At 41.7% G+C, this 22,200-nt stretch overlaps 2 protein-coding genes across 6 annotated transcripts in view; both read right to left on the reverse strand.

Moving 5' to 3' along the window:
• Positions 1-1,008, reverse strand: part of FAM13C (family with sequence similarity 13 member C) — a 130,715-nt gene extending 129,707 nt beyond the window's left edge. For both annotated transcript variants that reach the window (XM_084526150.1, XM_084526151.1), the window contains exon 1: positions 930-1,008. The gene's annotated coding sequence lies outside the window, so the exon portion shown is untranslated. The remainder of the gene's footprint in view (positions 1-929) is intronic.
• Positions 999-20,992, reverse strand: SLC16A9 (solute carrier family 16 member 9). Of its 4 annotated transcripts, none has more exons than XM_084526156.1 (7): positions 20,771-20,992; positions 17,099-17,161; positions 15,241-15,469; positions 5,971-6,114; positions 4,955-5,050; positions 2,199-3,107; positions 999-1,897 (listed from the first exon to the last, which is right to left on the reverse strand). In XM_084526156.1, the coding sequence occupies exons 3-7, from the start codon at positions 15,434-15,436 to the stop codon at positions 1,719-1,721; spliced, it is 1,524 nt and encodes a 507-aa protein (XP_084382282.1). In that variant the 5' UTR covers positions 15,437-15,469; positions 17,099-17,161; positions 20,771-20,992; the 3' UTR covers positions 999-1,718. The 4 variants fall into 4 exon arrangements, with proteins under 4 accessions (XP_084382282.1, XP_084382283.1, XP_084382284.1 ...); XM_084526157.1 differs by lacking the exon at positions 20,771-20,992 and adding an exon at positions 20,422-20,500; XM_084526158.1 differs by lacking the exon at positions 20,771-20,992 and adding an exon at positions 18,799-18,968.
• Positions 20,993-22,200: the final 1,208 nt, after the last annotated feature.

Here is a 22,200-nt window from a genome sequence, read left to right on the forward strand (position 1 = left end):
TGCCCCACTTAAAGGTTATATCACTCTTGCTTAATGAGTTCTGCAAAAACAGTAACTCTGTTCATAGGACTAGGACAATAAAAGATGCTCATTTCTTATCTGATTTTTATCTTACGGATTGTTTACGAGCCAAAGTCACAGCAGACATCTGAAGACAATACTACTGCTGAGAAGTAGTATGTTCTGCTGGGGCAGCTGCAGTACAGTACACAGCTCAGGAAAGTCTAAGAACTTCCACCTCATACAAGATTTCCCAACACGTTCCAGTAAGGTTCAGTCCTCGAACAAGAAGCCAAATCTCACAGGATGTGCTACCAGTGGACAGGAGATTCCTATGACTACAGCACGAGAGCAACCAGGCATGTCTTCAGTGTGGGAGTAGCAGCGAAGCAACAGCTGCTGCCCTGGGCCTGCAGGGCAAGGCAGACCTAGCTGAGCCATCCTGCCTCGTATCACCTGCCTTGCTCAGGAAAGACTTCAACCTCACGCAGCATTCCCCCAGTCATGCCAACCTCGAGCTTCAGGCTAAACTCGAGGGAAAAAACAACACAGGCACACAGAGCTGGACTGCAGCTAGGGAGTTTCTGGGCAGTTCCTTCAGGAGATCACACTCAGAGTCTGTTTGGTGTTCAAGTGTCCCAACTCTCACCACCTCTGCTTGTCCCTTACCTCTTCTGTTATCACTTCACCACATTTTTTTTGATCGCTTTTACTCGCTTCTCTCCTTGCTAAATCAATTCAAAAAATAACAAAGAATATATAGTTATCACATTTTACCTTTTTCAATCAAGTCCAAATTCAATCAAATTTAAAGCTCTGTGACTAAGCACAAGGTCTCCGCAGCAGGTTCAACCAACTAAACCGGAGCTGTGCAGCGGGAGATGCACCCCGTACTGCCAGACTGCAGCAGCTTGCTTAGAACCACTCACCTGCAGGCTTCTGTGAGCATATCTCCAACTCCAATCTAAAGATGTTCAACTTGCATAACCGAGTCAGCATTTCTTTACGTGGTTTCAACAATCATATTTATTCCTTGGTTTAAAAGATTTTGGTTCAACAGTGTTATAAACAGACTTCACAAAATGTGCAATATTTATAAACAGTTCTTAGTTGCAGTGGTAGTAAGAATCTTGACTTCCATCACGAAGTTCAGTTATACAACACAAGGTTGGTTTTGTTCTCCCTCTTCGTCCCCTCTCCAATTGGCACTTCATCGTAAATTGGAGAAACGTTAAAAAGTCCAAAAAGTTAATCTAAACATGATGTTATAAGCACCTTGCCACAGCATTACATTCTCATAAGGCAAATTAATGTTTTGTAAAGTCTGATTGTGCAACTTGGAGACCTATAAAAGGTGACATAAATGCCAGCCTTCTTGGACAAGAAACAGGCCTTCATTTTTGCTTCAAAGTGTTCACCCCTCCACACCACCCAACCCTTATAAAAAACAGTACAGCTGATAATACAGCAGAATATACCCATTACAGGCAAAAGGAAATTACAGTAGATAAAGGCTGAAAACACAGTGCATAGTAGACAAAATAAGACTGTTCTTAAAAAAGAAAAAAGAAAAAACAGAAGAAAAAAAGGAACACCAACCAGCAATGGAATTTTTTCTAGTGATGAGGATTTTTGGACTTCATAAATAAGTGGAAAATTACTAAAATACGTTGCTCTATAATATAAAAAAAAAGCATGAAGTGTTTTCCAGTCGTCACCTAAGCACTAGATGCAACTTTGTAGGAGTAAGTGTTTGGAGGCAGCTTTGAGCTCTGCGTGGTACAGGCATTCCAGCAGGGTAGTGCTGCCAACAGCAGAAGAAATCCTCCCAGTAAAACACAAAAGCCACTGAAGTAGAATGCAGTGTCATACTCTTGTGTCCAATCATAAAACCAACCTGAGGGTGAAAATAAAAGGGAAGAGCATCAATGGGGAGTTAAACTGAACACAGCACCGTGACTTAGAAAAGCATCGTTAAATAAAGAGGACAAAATCTAATACACACTTTGACCACTTTCACATGAAAATGTGCTTTTCATCAAAGATGAAAACAGAACAAAATCAGATTGCCCAGTTCAAGAGAAACAGGATTTATTTTTTAAGATTTTCATCTTTTCATCATAATTAGGACCAAACAGAATTAATTTGCCTGTGGGCAGTTCTTTCTGTTAATTTTTAAATATCTAACTTGACCTTACCTACAATTGGTGGTCCAAGGCTATTCCCAAGTCCAGCAAAGAACATCAATATCCCATACGCATGGGTCAGTTTCTCAATTCCCACAGTCTTCGTTGTTACATATGGAAAAATTGACCAGTTCCCAGTCAGAAAACCCAAAATCCCCGAAAGCATTGCTAGTGTAAGGTAACTTTTGGCAAATGGAATTGCAAACAAGGCCACTCCTGTCATTAGTAAGGTGATTACATATAGATATAAAGTGTTAATCCACTTAAAATCTGCCAGTATTCCTAAAATAAGTTTGCCAACTGCAGTCATAATGCCTATAATGGAAATAAGGGGCATATGATAGTCTTCTTCATCAATGTTTGCACTTCTTGCTACATCTTCCATGAGGAGGGAAGGAGGAAATCCACCGATATCAAAGAGCAAGATGGCAACAAAGAGAGCTGAAAATACTTTGTTCTTAAAAAGAACAATGGTTTCTTCCCAGTAGTTCAAATAGAGCTGCCACTTTCTTTTGGCAAGTTGCTTGCAGAAGTTTGTCTGTTCCACAACTTTCTTTTTATAAGTGTCTTTCTCATTTACATTTATTGAGCTTAATACATTCTTATTTATAATGTTATCTTGTTTGAAATCAGGCACATTGTTCACACATTTCTCATCAATACAGCCCTTTTCCAGGATGCTTATGTTTTCTTCAACAGTCTTTTCTTTTTCATGGTAAACAAAACATTGGTCTGGGACTTTGTCTACACATGATTTTTCTGGTGAAGGGGAATCTGATGACTCCAATGGTCTCATTAGGCTGCCACATGCTAATATATTTAGAGACAGTGCACCAACTATTAGCAAACAACCATCCAGTCCATACAGGTCAATAAGCTCTCTTTGCAGTGCTGCATATATAAAGAGTCCAACACTTGAGCCTATAAAATGAAAATAAGATCGTTTTAAACTGAAGAGCTGAGAACTTCATTCACTAATAACAATTTCCCATATTTCAGCAACTACAAAACACAGTCCCAGGAATGCTGAGTCATTAGTGCTCCTCTTCCCAATTTAACAACTGGTGTTATCACCTTTGTGAGAATGCACAACCATCTTTATTGAGTATGCCCAAAATAAACAGCTTTTCAAAATATCTGAACAATTTGTAATGATTAACACTAGCAGACACTTCAGAAACAAGTAGGATAAATTTTCTGTCTGACAAAAAACATCAAAAACAATGAAGCCATCCTTCTGCCAAGCACATACATCCATATACTCCTTCAGGTACCATTTTGAGTTAGTACAGTTAGAATTTCATCCAAGATTATTTTCCCCTTTCTCCTCACTGCTGCCACCTTCCTCCTCCAAGGCAAGAACAGACCAGTGGTTCACCAAGAGCCCTCCTACAAACAGCAAGTGACTATTTGATGTTTAGGGAGGGTGGCTCACATTTTAGAAGAGCATTTACTCCAAAGGCATTTCTGAAGCCTCGCAGGGGCTCCAAATGCAAACACACATTTGAAAAATCTGGCTATTCAGAAGAAAATATTGAAAGGTACGCAATTACTATGGGTACAAGCATTTTATGCAATCCTAATAATGTAAAGAAAAAGCTCTTGGCTGAGGCGAGCAGAAGTCTATTGGAATAAAAGTCAATGGATCTCCACTCACGAATACAGAGCATTGGTTTTACAAGTCAAATTAAAGACAATCTTTAATTTGAAATGATTTTCTGAAGACTGCCCCTAGATTTTATTAAAGCAATTCATATACTTCAGTGCTAAAAACACAACAAAAACTTGTAAAGTTCAGACTTGTTTTATCTTTGAGGTACTAAAATCAACTAAGACTCCATAAGATCAGGCCTTACAGCAGACCACTTGTAAACCCAATAAAAGCCAATGAAAACAATTCTAATGGACGCTTCTGTAGAGGTTCCCCTTCAATATGCTGGTGTGGATCAGGCATTAATATTTTGCAACATTGACCACATTGATCAAGCTTCTCTCTATTAACAGTTATGTGAGAAAAGGGATCAGAGGAGAGACACTGTACAACACAGAAAGCCAGGTGTGGAACAATGTGCTTCTTTATCTATTCTGACTTGGTTCATTAAGTTAGCAATTCCTTTTGGTATAAAGGACAACACCACACAACCTAAAGACCCAGAGAGAGGATGAGAAAGGCTGTCTAGCATCCTTCAAAGGATTTCCCTTGTATTATCAGAGGCTCATTCCTCTAGGATCCCTGTAACATGCATGGACATAAAGTTGGGATGACCTTTTGGAAGATTTCAGACATTAGACTCCTTTTATATTGGAAAATAAGAAAAGAAAGAAAAGAAAAAAAAGCCCAAACTTCAATTACTCCTTAGCAGACAGAGTTTTGTGAGATCACAGTAACCCAGCACTTATATCTTGTACCTCCAGACTTTCTCTTACCTGTGATCTTGTGTAAGTACAAAGAGAGAGAAGAGAGCTCTATAGAAAGTTTCCCCTGGCATTACTCATGGCATACAGCCCCAGCTATTTATAATCTGCTTTCATTTTGGTGAACGTCCTTTCCTCATCGTTATGGATAACCTGCACCACACACCTATAAATGTAGTTACTATTTTATGTGAAGCCTGCTGTTACATGATCATTGCTACTATGTTTTGACTTGAGAAGTACTTTGGGAAGTAACAGAAAAATATAATATTCTGTTTTACTGTTGCCAGAGTAATGGTAGCTGTGTCAGCACTGAAAGGTTTGATGGAGAGAACTACAATTGAAAATCATACCTGTTGAAATCAGACCAAGCGCAAGGCCTCTGCGTTTGTCAAAATATTGGCAAGTGATGGTAACCGTTGCAGTATACAAAAGGCCACATCCAAGCCCTGGAGAAAGATTTGGGATAAAGATTTGGGATGCAATGAAGCATACAGCATACTCTGGGAAATGAATGCCCCCATTTATTCCCCATATGATACAGCAGCGTACCCCAGACACAGAGATATCCTTAGATCTGGCTCAGCACCAGTCACGCTGACAGAGGCACGAGGCTGCCTGCACTGTTCCACCCTTCTCTCCCCACAGCCAGTCCCATTTCCCGAACCCACATGGAGCTGGCTTGGTTTGAGGATTTCACCAGCTCAGGTTCTGTGCTACGTGGAAGCAGCTAAATGGCTTTCAGTCCTGGGGCTGGCCCTGGCAAACAGCACAGCTTCGTCTGCATGGCACCGTGCCCAAGCCAGCACGCCCTGCTGGGTCCTGCTGGCCAGCGAGGTGCCTGGATTCTTGACACAGTTAATCTGCAATTTGATAAACCACCCACAGCAGCCCTCTGCTGCAGAGAGATAGGTCACCCCCTGCCAGGAGAACAGCACTTTCATGCTTAATACCTGAGCATATTAGGTTCAATCCAGTTACGTGGAGAACAACACCACTCCTTAATTATCTCTAATTTACCAAATTTGAATGAGTACATAACAAAATTCCTGAAGAGATTTTATTCCTTTAAGATTAGCACTTCCTGCCCACTGAAGAACTGCTTGAGTCTATCCCTTAGGTAAAACCTGAGTCTTTCCACCTCTAACAACTGCATCAACAGAGGACAAATTGTTTTCGAATTCTGACAAACATTTACCACATGGCAACAGGCTGCCTGTGCGACCCTTCCCCAGATCAAAATAATCCTTGCTAACTGAAGTCCCAGACTACAGCTGCCTATGTGAATCAGCTTCCTCTTCCAGATTTGCAAAGCAAGACTAAGAACGATAAAGACTAAGTGTCTATATAAAAGGGAGCTCTTTCTTACCAACAACAATCCCATATGAAAGATACAGAAAGTATATGTTAGGTGCAAAACTACTCATCATAAGGCCACCAGCCACCATAAAGCCACTGAAGATTGCTACTGGTCTTGCTCCAAAAGATGATACGCATATGCTGCAGACAGGACCTAGAGAAAAAGCAGGAAAAACATTTGTTGTAAATAGCAGCAACAGGAAGAACTTAAAAAAAAAAAAAAAAAAAAAAAAAAAAAGCACACAGACTGTGGAAATGTTTTGTGTAATACTTATTTAAATGTATAATTAAATAACAATCAAGAATAACAATCAAGAATACTCATTTTTACAAGATTCTTAAAAAGATAGGTTATAAAAACATAAATGATCAAGCCTGCAAATACGTTGCTCAAGGAGAAACTGAAAAAAAGAACATGAAATTGTATCAGGGTGGGGAAGAAAAGAGAGAACAAAACATTATTTAAACACAGGATGATACATACACATACTTAGCCTATAACACTGTGCCCACAAACCTAAGGACTTGACAAAGGTTCTGAAAAGTGTCTTCATCTGTAGGTACCAAAAAAATAAGACTTTCAGACAAGCTTTAGTCAAGCTGTTTTGTTTTTTTTTCCATAAAGACTTAAAACTGCATTTCAGAAAAGACAGTATTGGTAGTCATCTTGATATAAGATGAAATTTATAAAAGTGAGATGGAAAATAATGTCTTCTGATCATAATCACAGTAACAATGCCACCTGGTGCTTAGATAGAGAAAATATCTGCTGACATGCCAGATAAAGACAAACGGTACTCTTCCCTGATTTTCTGGGGAATTAAATACTTCCCAGGCAGCATTTTATTAAATAACTGCTTATTTCCCTGTATCGCTTTTTACTGTACAAATACAGAAACCAAAAAGGTATTTATTGAGAATATCCAAAGCAATATTTAAGACGTTTGGAAGAGGTTTCTCCCTCTCTTTATTCCCCAATATTTCTTGGTTGGTTAGTTTTTCAAAACAAGAACAAAGTGCAGGCAATGTTCATATTCTGCTTGTACTGAATCAGTTCTTCCCTCACAGAAGTTGTAGAATAAGCATTTAATTTTCTGTTGTGTGACCTGGAATATGCCTTTTAGTCTGAAGTAGCAAGCAAGCTTGGTGTTCTGCATAAATAAGTAACCAGCAAAGGACTTGGCTTGCAAAATACAAATTCTCTTCTGAAACCCTTCAGTTCCAACTATTCATAAATAGACTTAGCTATTAGTCCCACAATCCTAAACGTGGCAGACATTAAATTATAAGTTAGATATATGCACAAATGACATTACTTATAGAACAACAACAACAATCCCTCACCACCTTTGTATTGCATTCACACCGAGATAAAGGCACTCCACGATCAATCTGCAAAAGCAGTGGTTCAGGAGCCTGCCATTCGTTCAGGTTGGCCCTCCCTGACTCACACAAAACTCCGGTTCCTGGCAGATGGGAGCTGAGCCGAGAGATGATATAAGGTGAACAAAAACAGTTGGAGCTGATGACGGTGCTTGCCTAGGTTTACAGACAGAAGCAAGCAGCTGGGAATGTAGACAAGGTGTTTGCGTGGTTACCAGCCATGGGACAAGCAGTTCTGGCAGGCAGAAGCATGGATTTGCTAGCAGGTGAAACAATCCTCAGATAGAAGGCAGGTCAGAACTTCTGCCCTGCGTGAGAGTTGTTTAGGGAACTTAAAAAAGAAGAGAGCTTGAATTAGGGCTTACCCAGACAAGAGTCAAGAGTTGGAGAAGAAACAAGAAAGTCTTCTGGGGAAGCTGGGTTTATAAGGACTTTGGAAATGATGAAAAAAGAAGATGTAAGCACTCGCTGCTTCTCAACACCAGCATGCTGTAAGAATGAAAACTGGCCAGAATAACTTGGGCAGAGTAACTTGCCGAGAACAAAAGCTGAGAGCATTAGATTGATGCTGACTCTCAGAATTAATTAGTAGAACTGGCAGATTAAGATAGGTACATTTCTTAAAACCGCAGAATTTAAAAATAAACAAAGGATTGGATCTGTATTACATACCAAAAACCTTCTACACTAAAAGAACATTAGGTGGTGATAACGTAATTCAATTAAGCAGAGGAATTTGCACTCTTTTCTACTCTTTATTTCTTACCCACCACCCTGCTAAAACAAACAGTATCTGTATTTTGACACATTCTTCTTTGAGAAGCTCTCCGCCCAGCCTGCGGTGGTGGTGCTAATAGCGATTGCACTGGTGGCTATCAGAAAATCTGAGGTGAAGCAGGACCGCCCGGCTTCCAGCCAGAGGAAGGCAGACACAGAGCTGAGGAACACATCTGCGTACCCTGACAAGGGCACTTTCCTCTGGAACACCATCAAAGGCATCCCTGACAGGGTCCAAGGAGACATTCTTCCAGCTTCTCTCCATTACGAAAAATAATCCCGAAAAGAGAATAGAAAGTACAAAGAGATCTTTTTGGTCTCACATGGAAAACAACCTGCACAGAGCTAAAGAACCTGCTCCAGTAAACTCAGAATTAAAGTGTCATCTCACACAGCAAGAGATTTGGCATCTCAGCAATGGCACCGCTTATAAGAAGGAGCCCCAGAATAACTATTGAAACAGTTATTATACGTCCCCAGGACAAGAAGAAAAACAGCTCCGTCTTCCCCTCCACACTAGGCCCTACTCTCACACTCCCCTCATCATACTGCTAGAAAATAAGTCACAAAAGAGCCCCCCCATGACAGCCAGTATCTTTGTTTCATTTTCCTGCCTCTCCACATTCCTTCTGTTTCCCAAAGAGCTGGCACTGCTTTCACCAGGCACACTACCTTTGGTTATTACCATGGTATTTGCACAGGAGTTTACTGTACACAAACATGTAATTCTCTAGGAAGCAATTCAAGCACAATGGGCTAAAGGCAGTTAAATCTGGTCAGACATCCAACTTTCCCAGAGTGGGACTGCAACTTCCTCTGTGAACTCCTGCCCTGTGGATTTTGTTCAACGTGGACGCTGGTATTCCCAAGAATGTGAGAGTCAATGTACAATCGGATGCAAACAGCCTTTCAGGCAGCAAAAGGGTTTTTATTTAGTCAACTATTTCAGAAAGATCCTTCCACTGATAATGCATTTGCCACCATAACTTAAACAGAAAATAGACTCCCAATGGCAATCCTCAATAGGAAGCACAGAAAATGGCTTTTAAGCCAGCATTTCTTCAGTTTGCTAAGCAACTCCAGGAGTTAGTGCTGGTACTAGACTAGTGTTTGAAGACAATGCTACATATTTACCTCTTTGACAAATAAAATCCCCGGGGCTTTTTTTCTTCTAAATGATGCATCATAAAAACTAGACCAAAGTCTATCAGAAAAGAAACCAGCCCAGTTTATCAGGATGGCAGCTAACTCTAGGAGGAAAACTGAATTGCTCTAAAAGACTTTGAAGGCAGCACAAGGGCAGCCAGTGCTCTTCTGCACGCAACGTGTCAAGGCTCAGCAGCCTGATAATTGTATTTTATGCAGGCGAGTGGCCCAGAAGCTCCCTGGACAAAACCAGGAGCAGCAGCAGAACAGACAGGCTCTTACAATAGATCTTCAGGTAGAAAGATCAAAGAGAGAGAACTCCTTCGAGGAATCAATTGTACATTGATATTTTCATTAAGATTTTATGAATAAATAAAAGACCTTAACCTCAGTGAGACTCAGATGTGACACTGAGTCCTTTGTGAGATGTGAAAACAAGCCATCTGCTGCTGACACAAGAACTTTGTAACTGCCACAATCTTCTGACCTCTACAGACACAACCCTTCCAAAGCAGATGCTTCAGTCTGCAGCTTCACTACAGAGTTGTTTTATTTTATAGGCATCAAGAGCTAACATGCTTTTCCTCAATCTTCTTACATGGAGAGAAAAAAATCGGCAAGCAAATACTTTCCCTCCCCACTCTCTCATATTTAGGGTCCTCCCTCCTTCACCTTATACACACACGTAACCTTTCCCTAAACAAGCAATACTGGACAACAGTTCTTTTCCTTATCACCGGCATCAATCTGACCCACCCTACTCTTTGGTATCTGTCCTACCTACCCCATTGAAATGGTAGAGTAGAAGCAATGCTCACAGACTGTCAGTAAAATCCACTGGACATGACAAAAGAACATTTTTACATATTAAAAGCATTGCTGAAACTTGTTCATAATAAAAGTAATATCCTTCAAGTGTCTGTATAAGAATCAGAAAAAACCTTTCGCACCAGCCAGGACCCCCCCCTCCTTTCAACTCATCGTAAAGATTGCTCTTTTGTGATAAAATTATTAAATGAACAGAGCTCCTCTTTCGAGGAATCTGGGAAACATTTCCACTCCCTCCGAACTACGTACAGCTTCTGTAGTTTTGAGTGGGAGCTATCTACATGCAAGATTTTTGTCCAAAAGTCTGCAGGTGCCGCAAAGGTCTTTTACACAGTTGTACAAATATTGATTAGAAACACAGAACTAAGCTTTTTTGGACATTTAACATGAAATACCTCAGGCCAGCAGAAACACCCCATTAATTTATCAAGAAAACCTCGCCTTTGTTCTTTCTCCATTAATAAAGGCAAGTGGGAATGGGACACACATTGTCGGTGTCTCCTGCAATGCCAAATCCTGTGAAATCAGCTCTTACTATAAACAGCTGTGGTGCCAATTCCAGGCGCCAAGGTCTTTGTCTGTTTTGCTTTTAACAAGTATAACATGGCTCTAATTTAATTTCAGGCTCCAAATGCATGTCAGATTAAGAACACTTGGTGCAGGAGAAACAAGCTATCTTCAAGAACATAATAAATATCCTCCTCTGGCCTGTTTTACCAGGGAAAACATGCTAAGCTCTTTTAATTTCCTCCTACATAACAAGCCCTACATCATCCCCAGAGCCATCTCCCACATCTACTACAGCCTGAGCAGTGCTATGATAGCTAATATCGTAGATGAGGTCTCACCTCTGCCCTGCATAACGACACTGCTGCTTTTCTTTCTTTTTTAGGCACATTCCTTTCAATACATGGTAAGGTCACATCACAGAAAGTGATGATGACTCAAGTCACCCTGCAAGGAATCAGGTCCCTGTCCCATCCCCTTCTCCAGCCAGGGGCTGAACACAGGCTTTAGCCACACTGTCTGTACTGCAAGAGGACAGAAATCGAACACCAGGCTAGCAGGGAGTTCATCTCAATAAACAGGGTGCTGTGCTAGGTTTCTATGTCTCGGTCTAAGTTTAGCTCTCACACAAGTCAGAAGTAAACACTGTAGAAAGTATACCAATAGAGCAAATGTGAAAGGACTCACCAGCATCTACTATTTAAAAAAATGTTTAAGATTATGTTTACAGAGGGAAGGGGAAAAGACATACACGAATGTTTTTCACTGCCAGCTGGCATATAAAGACATATAAGGACATATTCCTCTTTTCGGTGAAATTACAGTATACATCTAGCAAAGCCACTGGACCTACCTTCCACTGTTACAGACACCATTTAATGTATTTTTCAGTGCTATCAACGAGAAAAATCTCCCTTAAGAAAACAGACATTAACTTATTGCCTGTATGCATGTTGCTGTAAACCTACCACAATGCCATTCTTTTTCCAGTCTGGCACCCACGGCTTCAGAAACTTGATGCAAAGGTGAATCAGGCTTACAGAAGAGCCTTAAGGGTAATTAACAGAGTAAAAGACTGTTGCATCGATGACAAAGGGACTGCATCAAGGTGTAGGCTTAAAAGAACACTTACAAGTAATTTGATTGCAGTCTCCAGACACACACCACGCTTACTCAGGGACACTTCAAATATACCACTTAAAGATAAACTTGTTCTTCAGCTGAAAATTAAAGTCAAGCAACTTCCATCATAAGATTACATAACTTTTAAGGAGGCAATTAACTACCAGGTAAAGTTGTAAGAGATGAAGAATGCATTAAACAAACACTTTCTAATTCAAATGAGAATTACAATCTTTTCTGCATGCAACATGGATCACTTTAGAAGAATCAATATTTGAAAATATGTCCACGAATAACTAGATCGGTGATTGAAAATAAAAATAAAGGAGAAGGAAAGGAACAAGAAATAGCAGAAGTCAGGAACAGTAAGAGGCAAAGGGACTACTGAAAGGCTTTGAGATAAAGCTGTCCTGTCACTAGCAAGCAATTCACACAAGCAATTCTGTTGATGAAATCAGCGTGCTTGGGGAGATTGTTAAATTACTAAATTGTAGATTGCACCTTTTCACATACATGAAAATATGCTAATTTAGAAAAAAGCTCGATTAGCCTGATCATCTACTTAACATCATAGGCTACAACACAGAATGGTCCCATCTGGCCTGCAATACTAAACATGCAATAGCCGAAATGAGAACACAAACAAGTTCTCCTCTTCCATATTCATGAAAAAGGTCTAACTTTGCAGTGTGTTATACCAATATTTTTGCACTAAAAACACATGTTCTTGACACTAGTGACTATGTCTGAAACAAACTTGCTATGAAAACTGCATGAAAAACAATCTGTAAGAGACTGAATGTTCCACAAGCTAGGCTGAAAATGCTCCCTGAAGCAATTCAGAAGGCTGATCTACTGCGGCCCTTTGAATTCTAACACAGTAAATGATCGAGACATTTGTAGAAATAAAAAGAATTAAATAACCGTATCTTTTTACGTGCTCTCTAGTAGTAACTGATCCTAAATGAAGTGCTCTTCAATAAAAAAACGTTTAGAGAATTGCAGTCTTTGAGGTCACTTTTAACACAACATGAAAGCATTTTGATGAGCTTCTTAGAGACTGCCACTAATGCATCCTTCTTGCACCGCATGGGAAGAGAAACAGACCTCCCACAGAGAGGGAGTAGAAGATATGGTATCAGTAGTCCATTCCTTCGCAAGTTAACCATTCTTCTGCCCATTCTCATAAACACATACTAAAGAACATCAATTCCACTCTTTTAGTCCTTGCTAAACTTCCTCCATGAAGTCTTTATTTGCAATAAACAGCTTTTACTACCAGGGTTAGAAGTCACTCCCTCAAGACAAAAGATTTCATGAGAAAGCAATAGGATTTTTCCATTATTTCCTGCTATGTATGCCCACATCAACTAGGAAACATAATTACTGTGTTTATATCAGTCTCACAGTGTTAACTTTTAAATATTACTATGTAAAGGGTATTGGGGGAATTTTCCAGAAGTACAGTGGTATACCAGCAGGACACAAAATCATAAATTGTCAAATGCATTCTAGTTTTAAGAAAAGATTGTAATACTTACACTGCCCCTCCAACAAGGTTATTCAAGTAGAGTTATCATTAAGGTCAGATCCCACCTTGGCAAGAGAGGGGAATCTTCCATTTAAGATAAAGCAGGGAACACATATTTTGTTTTCAGTCAACTCTGATTACATCAATGCAATTAAAAGGCCCTGTCTGTACTTTTCTTTGAATTAATATTGCAAATTATTACGCTCTCAAACCCCAAACTGAAAGAGTTAAATCACGCTGACAGTGTTCCTCCAATCCTCTGTCAAAATTTCAAGCGATTTGATCATTCCATACCAAAGTGAATTACAACAGTATCTTTTACTTGCATCATTTGGTCACAGAAGTTTCCATTTGCTATAAAGTACAATACTGAGAGAGGCAAGGCAGAGAGAACTCGGAGATCTGGAATCCACCATGGTGTTGACACATGAGGAAAGGGACTGAGGCTGTTATGAGAGTGAGCCAGAGACTTCTGGTCTCCAGAGAAAAAGTTTTTCTTCACCCTTTCTCTTGCAATCCCCTTCTGCCTAGTTTTTCTAAAGTAACTATCTTGTTTAGACTTTTTTTCCCCCCACTTCATTCTCTCACTTAAGTTTATTTAGGCTTTAATTCTTTCATAATGGGAGTTAAGGCACTTAAAGCATGAAAATAGAAATGTATGACAGAAGATCAGTCTACGGACCTTAGCCCACTTACACCTTGGGACTGAATATAGTCTTCTTGTGGTTAATGATTCACCTGCCTTTGCCCATTTCTATTCTGCCTAGTGATATAAATCCCCAACACGAAAGCAGCACCAGTATTTAGCCTTTTATAGTCATGCAAAGCAGTGGCCTTTATTCAGTTCTATATCGTGATATGAACATCAACCCTCTCTAAAGGAGTGATTGCCTCAGAATCCCGAACCAAATTCTGAAGTTACTTAATTGCTTTTGCCCACAGCAATTTCTCTGCTGACAGGCAATTTTTGTCCACATTCAGCAAAAAGATAATAGTTCCCATGGTGAATCTTTGAAAAGCAGAAGTTAGTGATGTTACCCAGTAAAATACCCGTGGCTCAATATTAAAACAATAACAGCAAAATGGACCTATGGACTTTTACAGTGTTTAATTTTCCTGCTGTTCCTCTTCATCAAGTAACAATGTCTTACTAAAGAAAAGCTTTCAGTAAAGTTTTATTTAATGCCACCATTATCCATAACTTTACAGGCTTCAAAAGCAGTTCTCTTCCCCTGAAACAAACAGTGAAGAAGAACCCTCACCCACCCTAACTGGTGGTTTTATTTCTAGGGCTGAAGAATGAGTAACTGGTTTGTTAACTTTTTTTTTTTTTTTCCACAGAATTGCAGAATGGCCACAGTTGGAAGAGACCTCTGAAGATCATCTAGTTCAGCCCCCTGCCAAGCAGGATCACCCTGAGCACGTTGCACAGGATGGCATCCAGGCGGGTTTTGAATATCTCCAGAGAGGGGAACTCCACAACCTCTCTTGGCAACATGTTCCAGTGCTCTGTCACCCTCACAGTAAAGAAGTGACCTCTCACATTCAGCCAGAACTTCCTGCCTGGAGCACTCGAGCCATTTCAGAATAGAAATTTGCTCTGTTTTTAAAGATACTGATATAAATGTTACTTAAAGTCTCATTGAATAAAAAAAAAAATAATCCCATCAACAAAATTACCATTCAGCTTTTCAGACACAGTTTGGTATTTCCAGGTTATTAAAATACACTTATTCTGAATTTTCTGAGGTTAACATTTTTATTGTTCTTTTATCATTATGCTGTGGTTTATGTATAGTGGAAGTGGAACTATAAATGCAATGTTCTTACCTATCCTAGCCTAAAACAAAAAATGCACTGTCCCTCATTCTCTTTCATCATTTGCAGCTGTCTTTAATATTATTCCAAAAGTACACACAGATGAAAGCACCTATTAGAAAGGAATCATATCCTTTTAAGATAAATACTGTATCTATCTGTACTTACTGGCAAGCAATCCGATTCCATTTGCTAGTGATCCAACCCAAGCAGTCTTGCCTTTCCCTTCTCCAAAAGCATCCAGCCATTCTAAATACAAGACTCCCACAGCCAGTGGTGATCCGTAACACAAGAACTGAGTAAAGAAGGAAACGACAACAATCACCCAGCCCCAGCCACCATCGGGTGGTTTCCGAAACACCATCTTGTCAGACGAGTGTAGATGTACAGATGAACCCTGTGCAAACAGAAAACAGACAGACGGAACAGGGCATTAGAAATGTGACTGACCTAAGTCTGCTAATACAAGTGAGCTGTACAAGTGAGACATTGCCAAGCAACCTTCAAGAAATATCAAAAATTCAGCACGCAGCAACAAAGATCAGTTACCATTTGGTACTTCTACCTTTTCAGCTTCACACATTATTCTCGCACTATGATGTATGTCCTACAAACATCAGCACTGTATTACAGAAAGGGGGGACATTTTGTTTTCTGAGTGTTAAGTAGGCTTATGTGAAAACCTGCCGAATCACTATATGGCACAGTGCAACAAGAGAAGCACTTGGCCACCAGCTGCGCCACCATCCTGAGCAAAGTATAATATAGGCTCAAAGGACAAGAAAAGCTACAAGTATGAAACAACCCCAATAAATAATTCGGGTCTGAAAAAAAATCACAAGTATAAAAATATTATTTCAAGGTCGAAAAACAACAACAAAATATCTACTTAATTCGGATTCCATTTTCAAGCATAGTACTATGCATTTTCACAATGCATTTGCAACCAGATAGCACACTCTGGGGGGGGGCAGGCTAAGAAGACGACTACTGACATTCCGGATGCAGTAACAGTTCAGAACTTCACTCTGTTGACCAGGTGACATGTAGAGGAGTGATGCCTCCAAGAACACTTTGAACATGTTAGTAAGTAAATAAAGTGAGTTCTAAAACTGTACACAGGTCTGGCTTGTATGGCAAGACACGACAGTATTAAACATGCATACAAAAATCTCTTACAAGCTGTTACAGTGCCTGCCCTCTGCACAGTTTTCACATATCACCACCTTCACCAAACTGGCACTCACTTCTTCACCTCCGTAAGTACTTTCTTCTCTGCTTCATGGCAAGATCCATCATCGGTTCATCTACAACTTTAAATAACCGACTGTCCTCACCTTCTCAAGAGTAGTTTCTGAATGTAGAGACTGGCACCTCTAACTTTTAGTGAAGAATTCAGAAGTTCCCAGGCTAAACTACTTTGGAGTTTGGATGACTCCAAAGATATGTGAGTTCCCTTGCATGAAACTAACCTGCCCTCCCTCTCCTTAGGGAGCAATCTGCTGAACTGATGATCACAAAACCCAGGTTCTGTTCCTGGCTCTTTAACTAACCAGATGCGTGATTTTCAACCATTTTATTTTCTTTATCCTGTAGAACAGAGACAGATAAGATCTTACCCAGTTTTCTCATGAAACGTTCTCAAGGACCATTTGCACACTGCAGAGTGTGCATTAAGACTACTGCAGTAACAGTTCTGCTCTGGGAGATCCCAGGAGACAAAGCAGAAAAACAAACAAGTCTTGCTGCCTGTTTATGACGAGCTGGGAGCTCTTCAACTTTTCAGTGGAAAGGAAAAAAACGACTGCTTTATGACAGCAATTGTATAAATGAGAAGATAGCAACAGAACTTCAATTCAAGCTGCCCATACTCCACACAGGTGATTTTGCATGGAAAATTAAAAAAAAAAAAAAAAAAAAAAAGCTGCAGTATAAATTTTTGAGGAATAATTGCTATAGAGACATGAAAAAGGACAGTTCTAGTTCCTAGATACACTTAAGCGATACACTGAGGGAAGATACTTACGGATGATGACACACCACGCGTCCCTCAGCCCCCTACAGATGTAGCTTCAGGTGGCAACTCTACCTGCAGAAAAAGAGCAGCAAAGCAAGTTTTCAGCCGAAGTATCACTGCAACAGTAAAAGCATATTTTCAAAGGAACTTCAGAAGTACTCACGTTATCAAATTACCTCAGTGGAGAAATACTGATCCTCCCTCAATTAATCAAAAGCTGACAGCAGCCTTGAGCACCAAAATAACAAAAACATAGCCTACTAACATGAAATAAATTTTCATGTTCTAGGTCCTCTGGGGAAAGATTTATGGTTTTGACATACTGACAGTCCTTCAAGAGACAGTATTCCAGGTACAAATGTTCCGAAGTTTTCTTTCGGCTATAAATCTAAGTTCTGATTTACTTCTTCAAATGTCTGGCAATTGTCCCTTGATTACATTAGGTGCCAAGGTGACAGCTGACAGATATCACAACATACCTTAAGGCATCAAAGCGTTAAAAAGCTGCTTATAGGTACTTTCCTACAAAAATAACCCTTACAATTATACAAAAGAGGATCATGAGGGGATCCTTCATCTCTAAACAAGATATTTAGACTACACATATCTAACCACAAAAAGAGTGGGCATATGCACCTCTCCTTGCACTAAATACCTATCACTTGGCTTGTTTTGCCCCTGACTGAAGTAAAAGTGGTGGAAATAAGTAACAGCTTCAAGAAAAGACAGTTTCACTGAGATAAAACAAGGACATTTTCAGAAAGCCACTAAAATAACAGAATACAGTGAATAATCCCAACTTCTATTTGTTTGAAAAGTAATGTTTAGAAGACAAATACATGCTAGCTGTTATATTGATTTCCATTATATTGACACTCTAAAATTTGGCACAGACCTAACCCTTGATTCAGTTCTGCTATTCTAAACATTCAGTGGGGAAAGGTGGGCAGGGCAGGTGATGAAAAAAGTCTTCATAGCCTGAGGTCCTGTAGTCTTTTCTAATAGACTTAAAAAACATCTGGATCAGTTCCTCATCTGCTGCAAGTCTGCATAGCTTCACCGACTTTAACAGAGCTCTGTCAAGTTACGGCAGCAGAAGAGCTGACCTTCTACATCCTGAAGCCTCTTATTTTGCACGGCAGTTATCTTTCATAACTTTTAGCTAAAATAACAGATTTTTAGATAGCAAAAATAGCTCTATTTTCTAAACAGCTCAAGCCATTTACAGACTGCAACTGTCAAGCAGTAAAATCACCATAGCTTCCCCCACACACATCGTCCTTGAAGTAAAAAAATGATCTAGTTATTTTTATGAGCCACCATGACCTGGCTTTTCTTTCCTGCTCTCACAGACTGCCCCATTAGCTCACATTGCTGTGTGCCAACTACCTAAAACAAGGTGTATTTTCTAACATTCCCAAAAGCATGAAGTCCTCCCGAAGACAGCATGCGAGATGAGAGCCCTGTGTGAGGAGCCCATACCCCGGAGCCCTCTGCTACTGTACACTGTTAAAGGTGTCTCAGTCAAGCAAGCTGTTACTGTGACTGTGGATATCCATGTACCTTTTATTGCTACATTATTTAATACTTCCCTGCAGGTAACAAGTTGCAGTACAAAAATTTAACAGGATAAACAAGAGCTGGCAGTAGGAACTAAACCATCGCTACTCCTAGCACTGCCTGGACGTGCATCTAGTCTGCGCATCTACCTGGGAGGGATCCAAAGTGCCTCTCACTATTGTCTGTCTCTGGCTGGAAGGAGGACAAACATCAAAAATAAAGCAGCAGAAGCCCATACAGAAGAGAGCTCAACGGACAAGGAAGACTTGTGTGATCCTGGAAAGAGACAAACAACTGTGGATTTAAGATTTAGGTGGGAATCATTTCACAAATCTTAACTGTTCACAAAACCTAAGGATGTTGATTCAGACCCCAGGAAACCTAGGCACCTCAAAAATAGAGAAATAAAGCATAATGAATTAAACAGTAAGTTGAAGCTTGGTTAGAAAAAGCTTTTCAATTAGTTGTACTCACAGCGAATAAGAATCAGAGAAAGAGAGCTGTCTGATGGAAGTCTCTACCAACAAAAAAAAAAAAAGAGAAACAAAGAAAACCCTAGAGAACTGAGCAACAGTTTTAACACAGAAACATGGTGGTGTCATGCTGTAACCACTTTCTTTTATATAATCAGCTTTATCACAACACCAAGCTCTTTTTCTATAAATGTTAAAATTTAGCTTAAAGATGACAGATGAGCACACACACAAAAAAGAATTGGCTTAGAAAACACAATTATGACCGAAGCATTAGCCCTCAGCACAGAAACTTGTGTTAATCTGTGGCAAAGGGAATCTTGAGAAAGAAAGTAGCAAAACGATTGTTTTCAGTTTATTTGTGCAACTGGAGCCTCGCTAAGTATGCTGGTTTCTGTGAGCAGCACATGGCTGCAAGGAAAGCTGATGCCAGCAGAATCACTGGGTGATTAACAGCTCTTCCAGTTTTGCAAGGCACTGGTACAAATTAAGACAGTAGCAGGCAGAATGGTAACATCTCCCATTGTAAAGTGCGTTAGATTTCACAAACCTTTGCATTTATTCTTCAGTCAGCATTCTCAGAAGTACCATGTGAAGTTTGTGCTCCACTTAACCTGTCAGGAACGCCTAGGGTGTCAGAGCAGCAGCAGCACACTGCAGCTACCCCTAACGCGTGCATGCCAAGACCCGCTGCACATCTGCACACATCCAGATGTGACAGCAAGCATAGGCACTGTGGTAAAGGCACTGAAAAAGACACACCTATACCTTGATGACATCGGACTTTAACTGATCTTCTAACAACAGCAGCTCCCCATGCTTAAATATTTGTCTTTAAGTATTTCTACACTGGACACGTATTTCCCTCTCGGTTGTCAGCATTCAGGTCTAAAAATCTCTCACATTCCTCTCACTGTCCTCTTGTAGCTTACACTGGAGGCTCAGCAACATAAGTGCTTCCTCCCATTTCTGCCCGGTAAGAAAAGCAGCACGGAGTTTAAAACAAAACACCAGCACAAAACTTCCTGAGCACATAACTTCTCCCCATTGCGCAGAGTACGCTCATGTAAAGGAGCATCCATCAGGGCAGCACACAGAGCAGCCAGCTCTGGCTGGATCCGTCAGCTCAGCAGAACCAGCCCTACCTGTCCTCAGCGCCTCACGGCCCCAGAGGGGATGGAAAACCTCGCTGGGAGCACGACTGCCTGCCAGACCAGCAGCATCCATACCGATGGCAGCCAGCGCTGCTACCAGCCCCCCGCCGCCCAGCCCAGCGCCCCTCACAAAGATGTGCACCACCTGCAAGGGCTCCGCTCGGCTTCTGCTCTCCACCCGTCTGCACCCCTCAGCCAGGCCCTGTGCCGCGGGACAGCGGCGCTTTTATGGCCCCGGCTCTCGCCTTGCCCCTTCCCACGCCCCCGGGGGCCAAGCCCCACACGACGCCTCCTGCCCCGGAGCTGCTTCGGCGACGCGCTGAGGGCATCGGCGCTGAGGGCATGGGCGAGGCGCGCCCGTGGGCACCTGCCGCAGGCAGCCCTCACGCCCGTGCCCCGCAGGGCGCCCCGCGGAGCCCCCTCAGCACCCCCCGGGGGCCAGGCCGCCCCCGCCGCTCCCCCGGGGTCCCCGAGGCGGCGCCGTCCCCGGTTACCTGCGCGCCGCGGCGGCGGGGGCCGCCCCCGCAGAGCCGCCCCCGGAGAGCCGGGGCAGCCCCGCATCCCCGGCGCGGCGGAGCGGAGCCGAGCGGGGCGGGGCGGGACGCGGCCGGTGCCGGCACCAACCGGTTGTAGCCCGGCGGGAGGAGGAGCCGCCGGGGGCTGCCCCGCCACCAGGCCCGGCCCCGGCCCCGCCGCGCCGAGCGCAGGGCCCGGGCGGCCTCGCCTCAGGAGCGGCCGAGGAGGGCGGGAGCCCCCGCGCCTCACGGGCCCCGGGCCCTGGCTGCAGGTGGCAAGGGAAGCGGCCCCACAGCGCTTGCTGGAAGGCCGAAGCTGCTGGAAGCGGTCACAGCCCTGCAGTGCTCCAAGCTGCAGCCGCTTTTAGAGCTGCACTCCAGCCTTCCGCCTCCGTGCACCGTTTATAAAGGCTCACTAACGTAATGTGTCTTGGAAAGGGCGTAAATGTGCCTCATGGTCAGGAAACCAGCAAGGCTACTTGCTCCTAGAAGGAGTGAGAGCTGTACAACATAAACTCGACACCCACTGCTGTCTCTTCTGAGACATCTTTGCAGGGAGAAGGCCTCAGCCAAGGGGGGGCAGCTCACAGGAGAAAGGGCAGCCAAATGGGGAAGCAAAAAAAGGGACAAAAACCGATCGGGCTCTAGAAAACTGGCTGAGGTTGGAAAACAACTAAATGGGGTTTAACCTAGAGAGAAGAGAGGGGAGAAACAATATCACTCTTCCCCAAAAAAAAAAAAAATAATCAGAAGTTACTGCAAAGAAAAAGGAATATTTTTTATACATTTAACCAAAAGTGGTAAATGGGCCTTAACTCCACCAAAGGATTTTGCATTAAATATTAGGAAAAACAAGGGTAGTTGGATACAGGAAGAAACTTCTTGGGGAGAGCACCGCATTTTGACAACACGCACGCTGCTTTGGGTTGCCTACACCAGAAGTGACTGAAGACAGCTGCCCAGCCAGCACAGCCTCCAGTTACTTGAGTCATTCCTTGGGCTCCATGACACAGGGTGAAATGGAAGGGTTAGCTGAAAGCTTACTACAGACACACAAAAGACAGCTGGAAAATAACAGCTGTGAAACAACCATTCAAGACGTGTAGTTTCCTACTTGTACTACAAAACTAATAACTATGCTAAAACCCTTTTTTTTTCCATACAAGTGTACAAAGGCTCCAGTTCCCGTTACAGCACTTGGCATAAGTGTTTTGCTTTTTAAATTCTACAGAAGCTTAAAAAACAAAGTTGCAGGTTAAAATTAAACACAGGACAATTCAAAATTGGTTATATGCATATGAAAAAAAAAAAAAAAAAGGATGAAAAACATTTTTATGTTCTCAAGTAGCTGATCGGAGACACCTGCATACAAGAAGCTCAAAGTTAATAGCAGTTTACCTATAGAAGAG

The sequence above is a fragment of the Aythya ferina genome, assembly GCF_964211825.1.
Source record: "Aythya ferina genome assembly, chromosome: 7".
Classification (NCBI taxonomy): domain Eukaryota; kingdom Metazoa; phylum Chordata; class Aves; order Anseriformes; family Anatidae; genus Aythya; species Aythya ferina.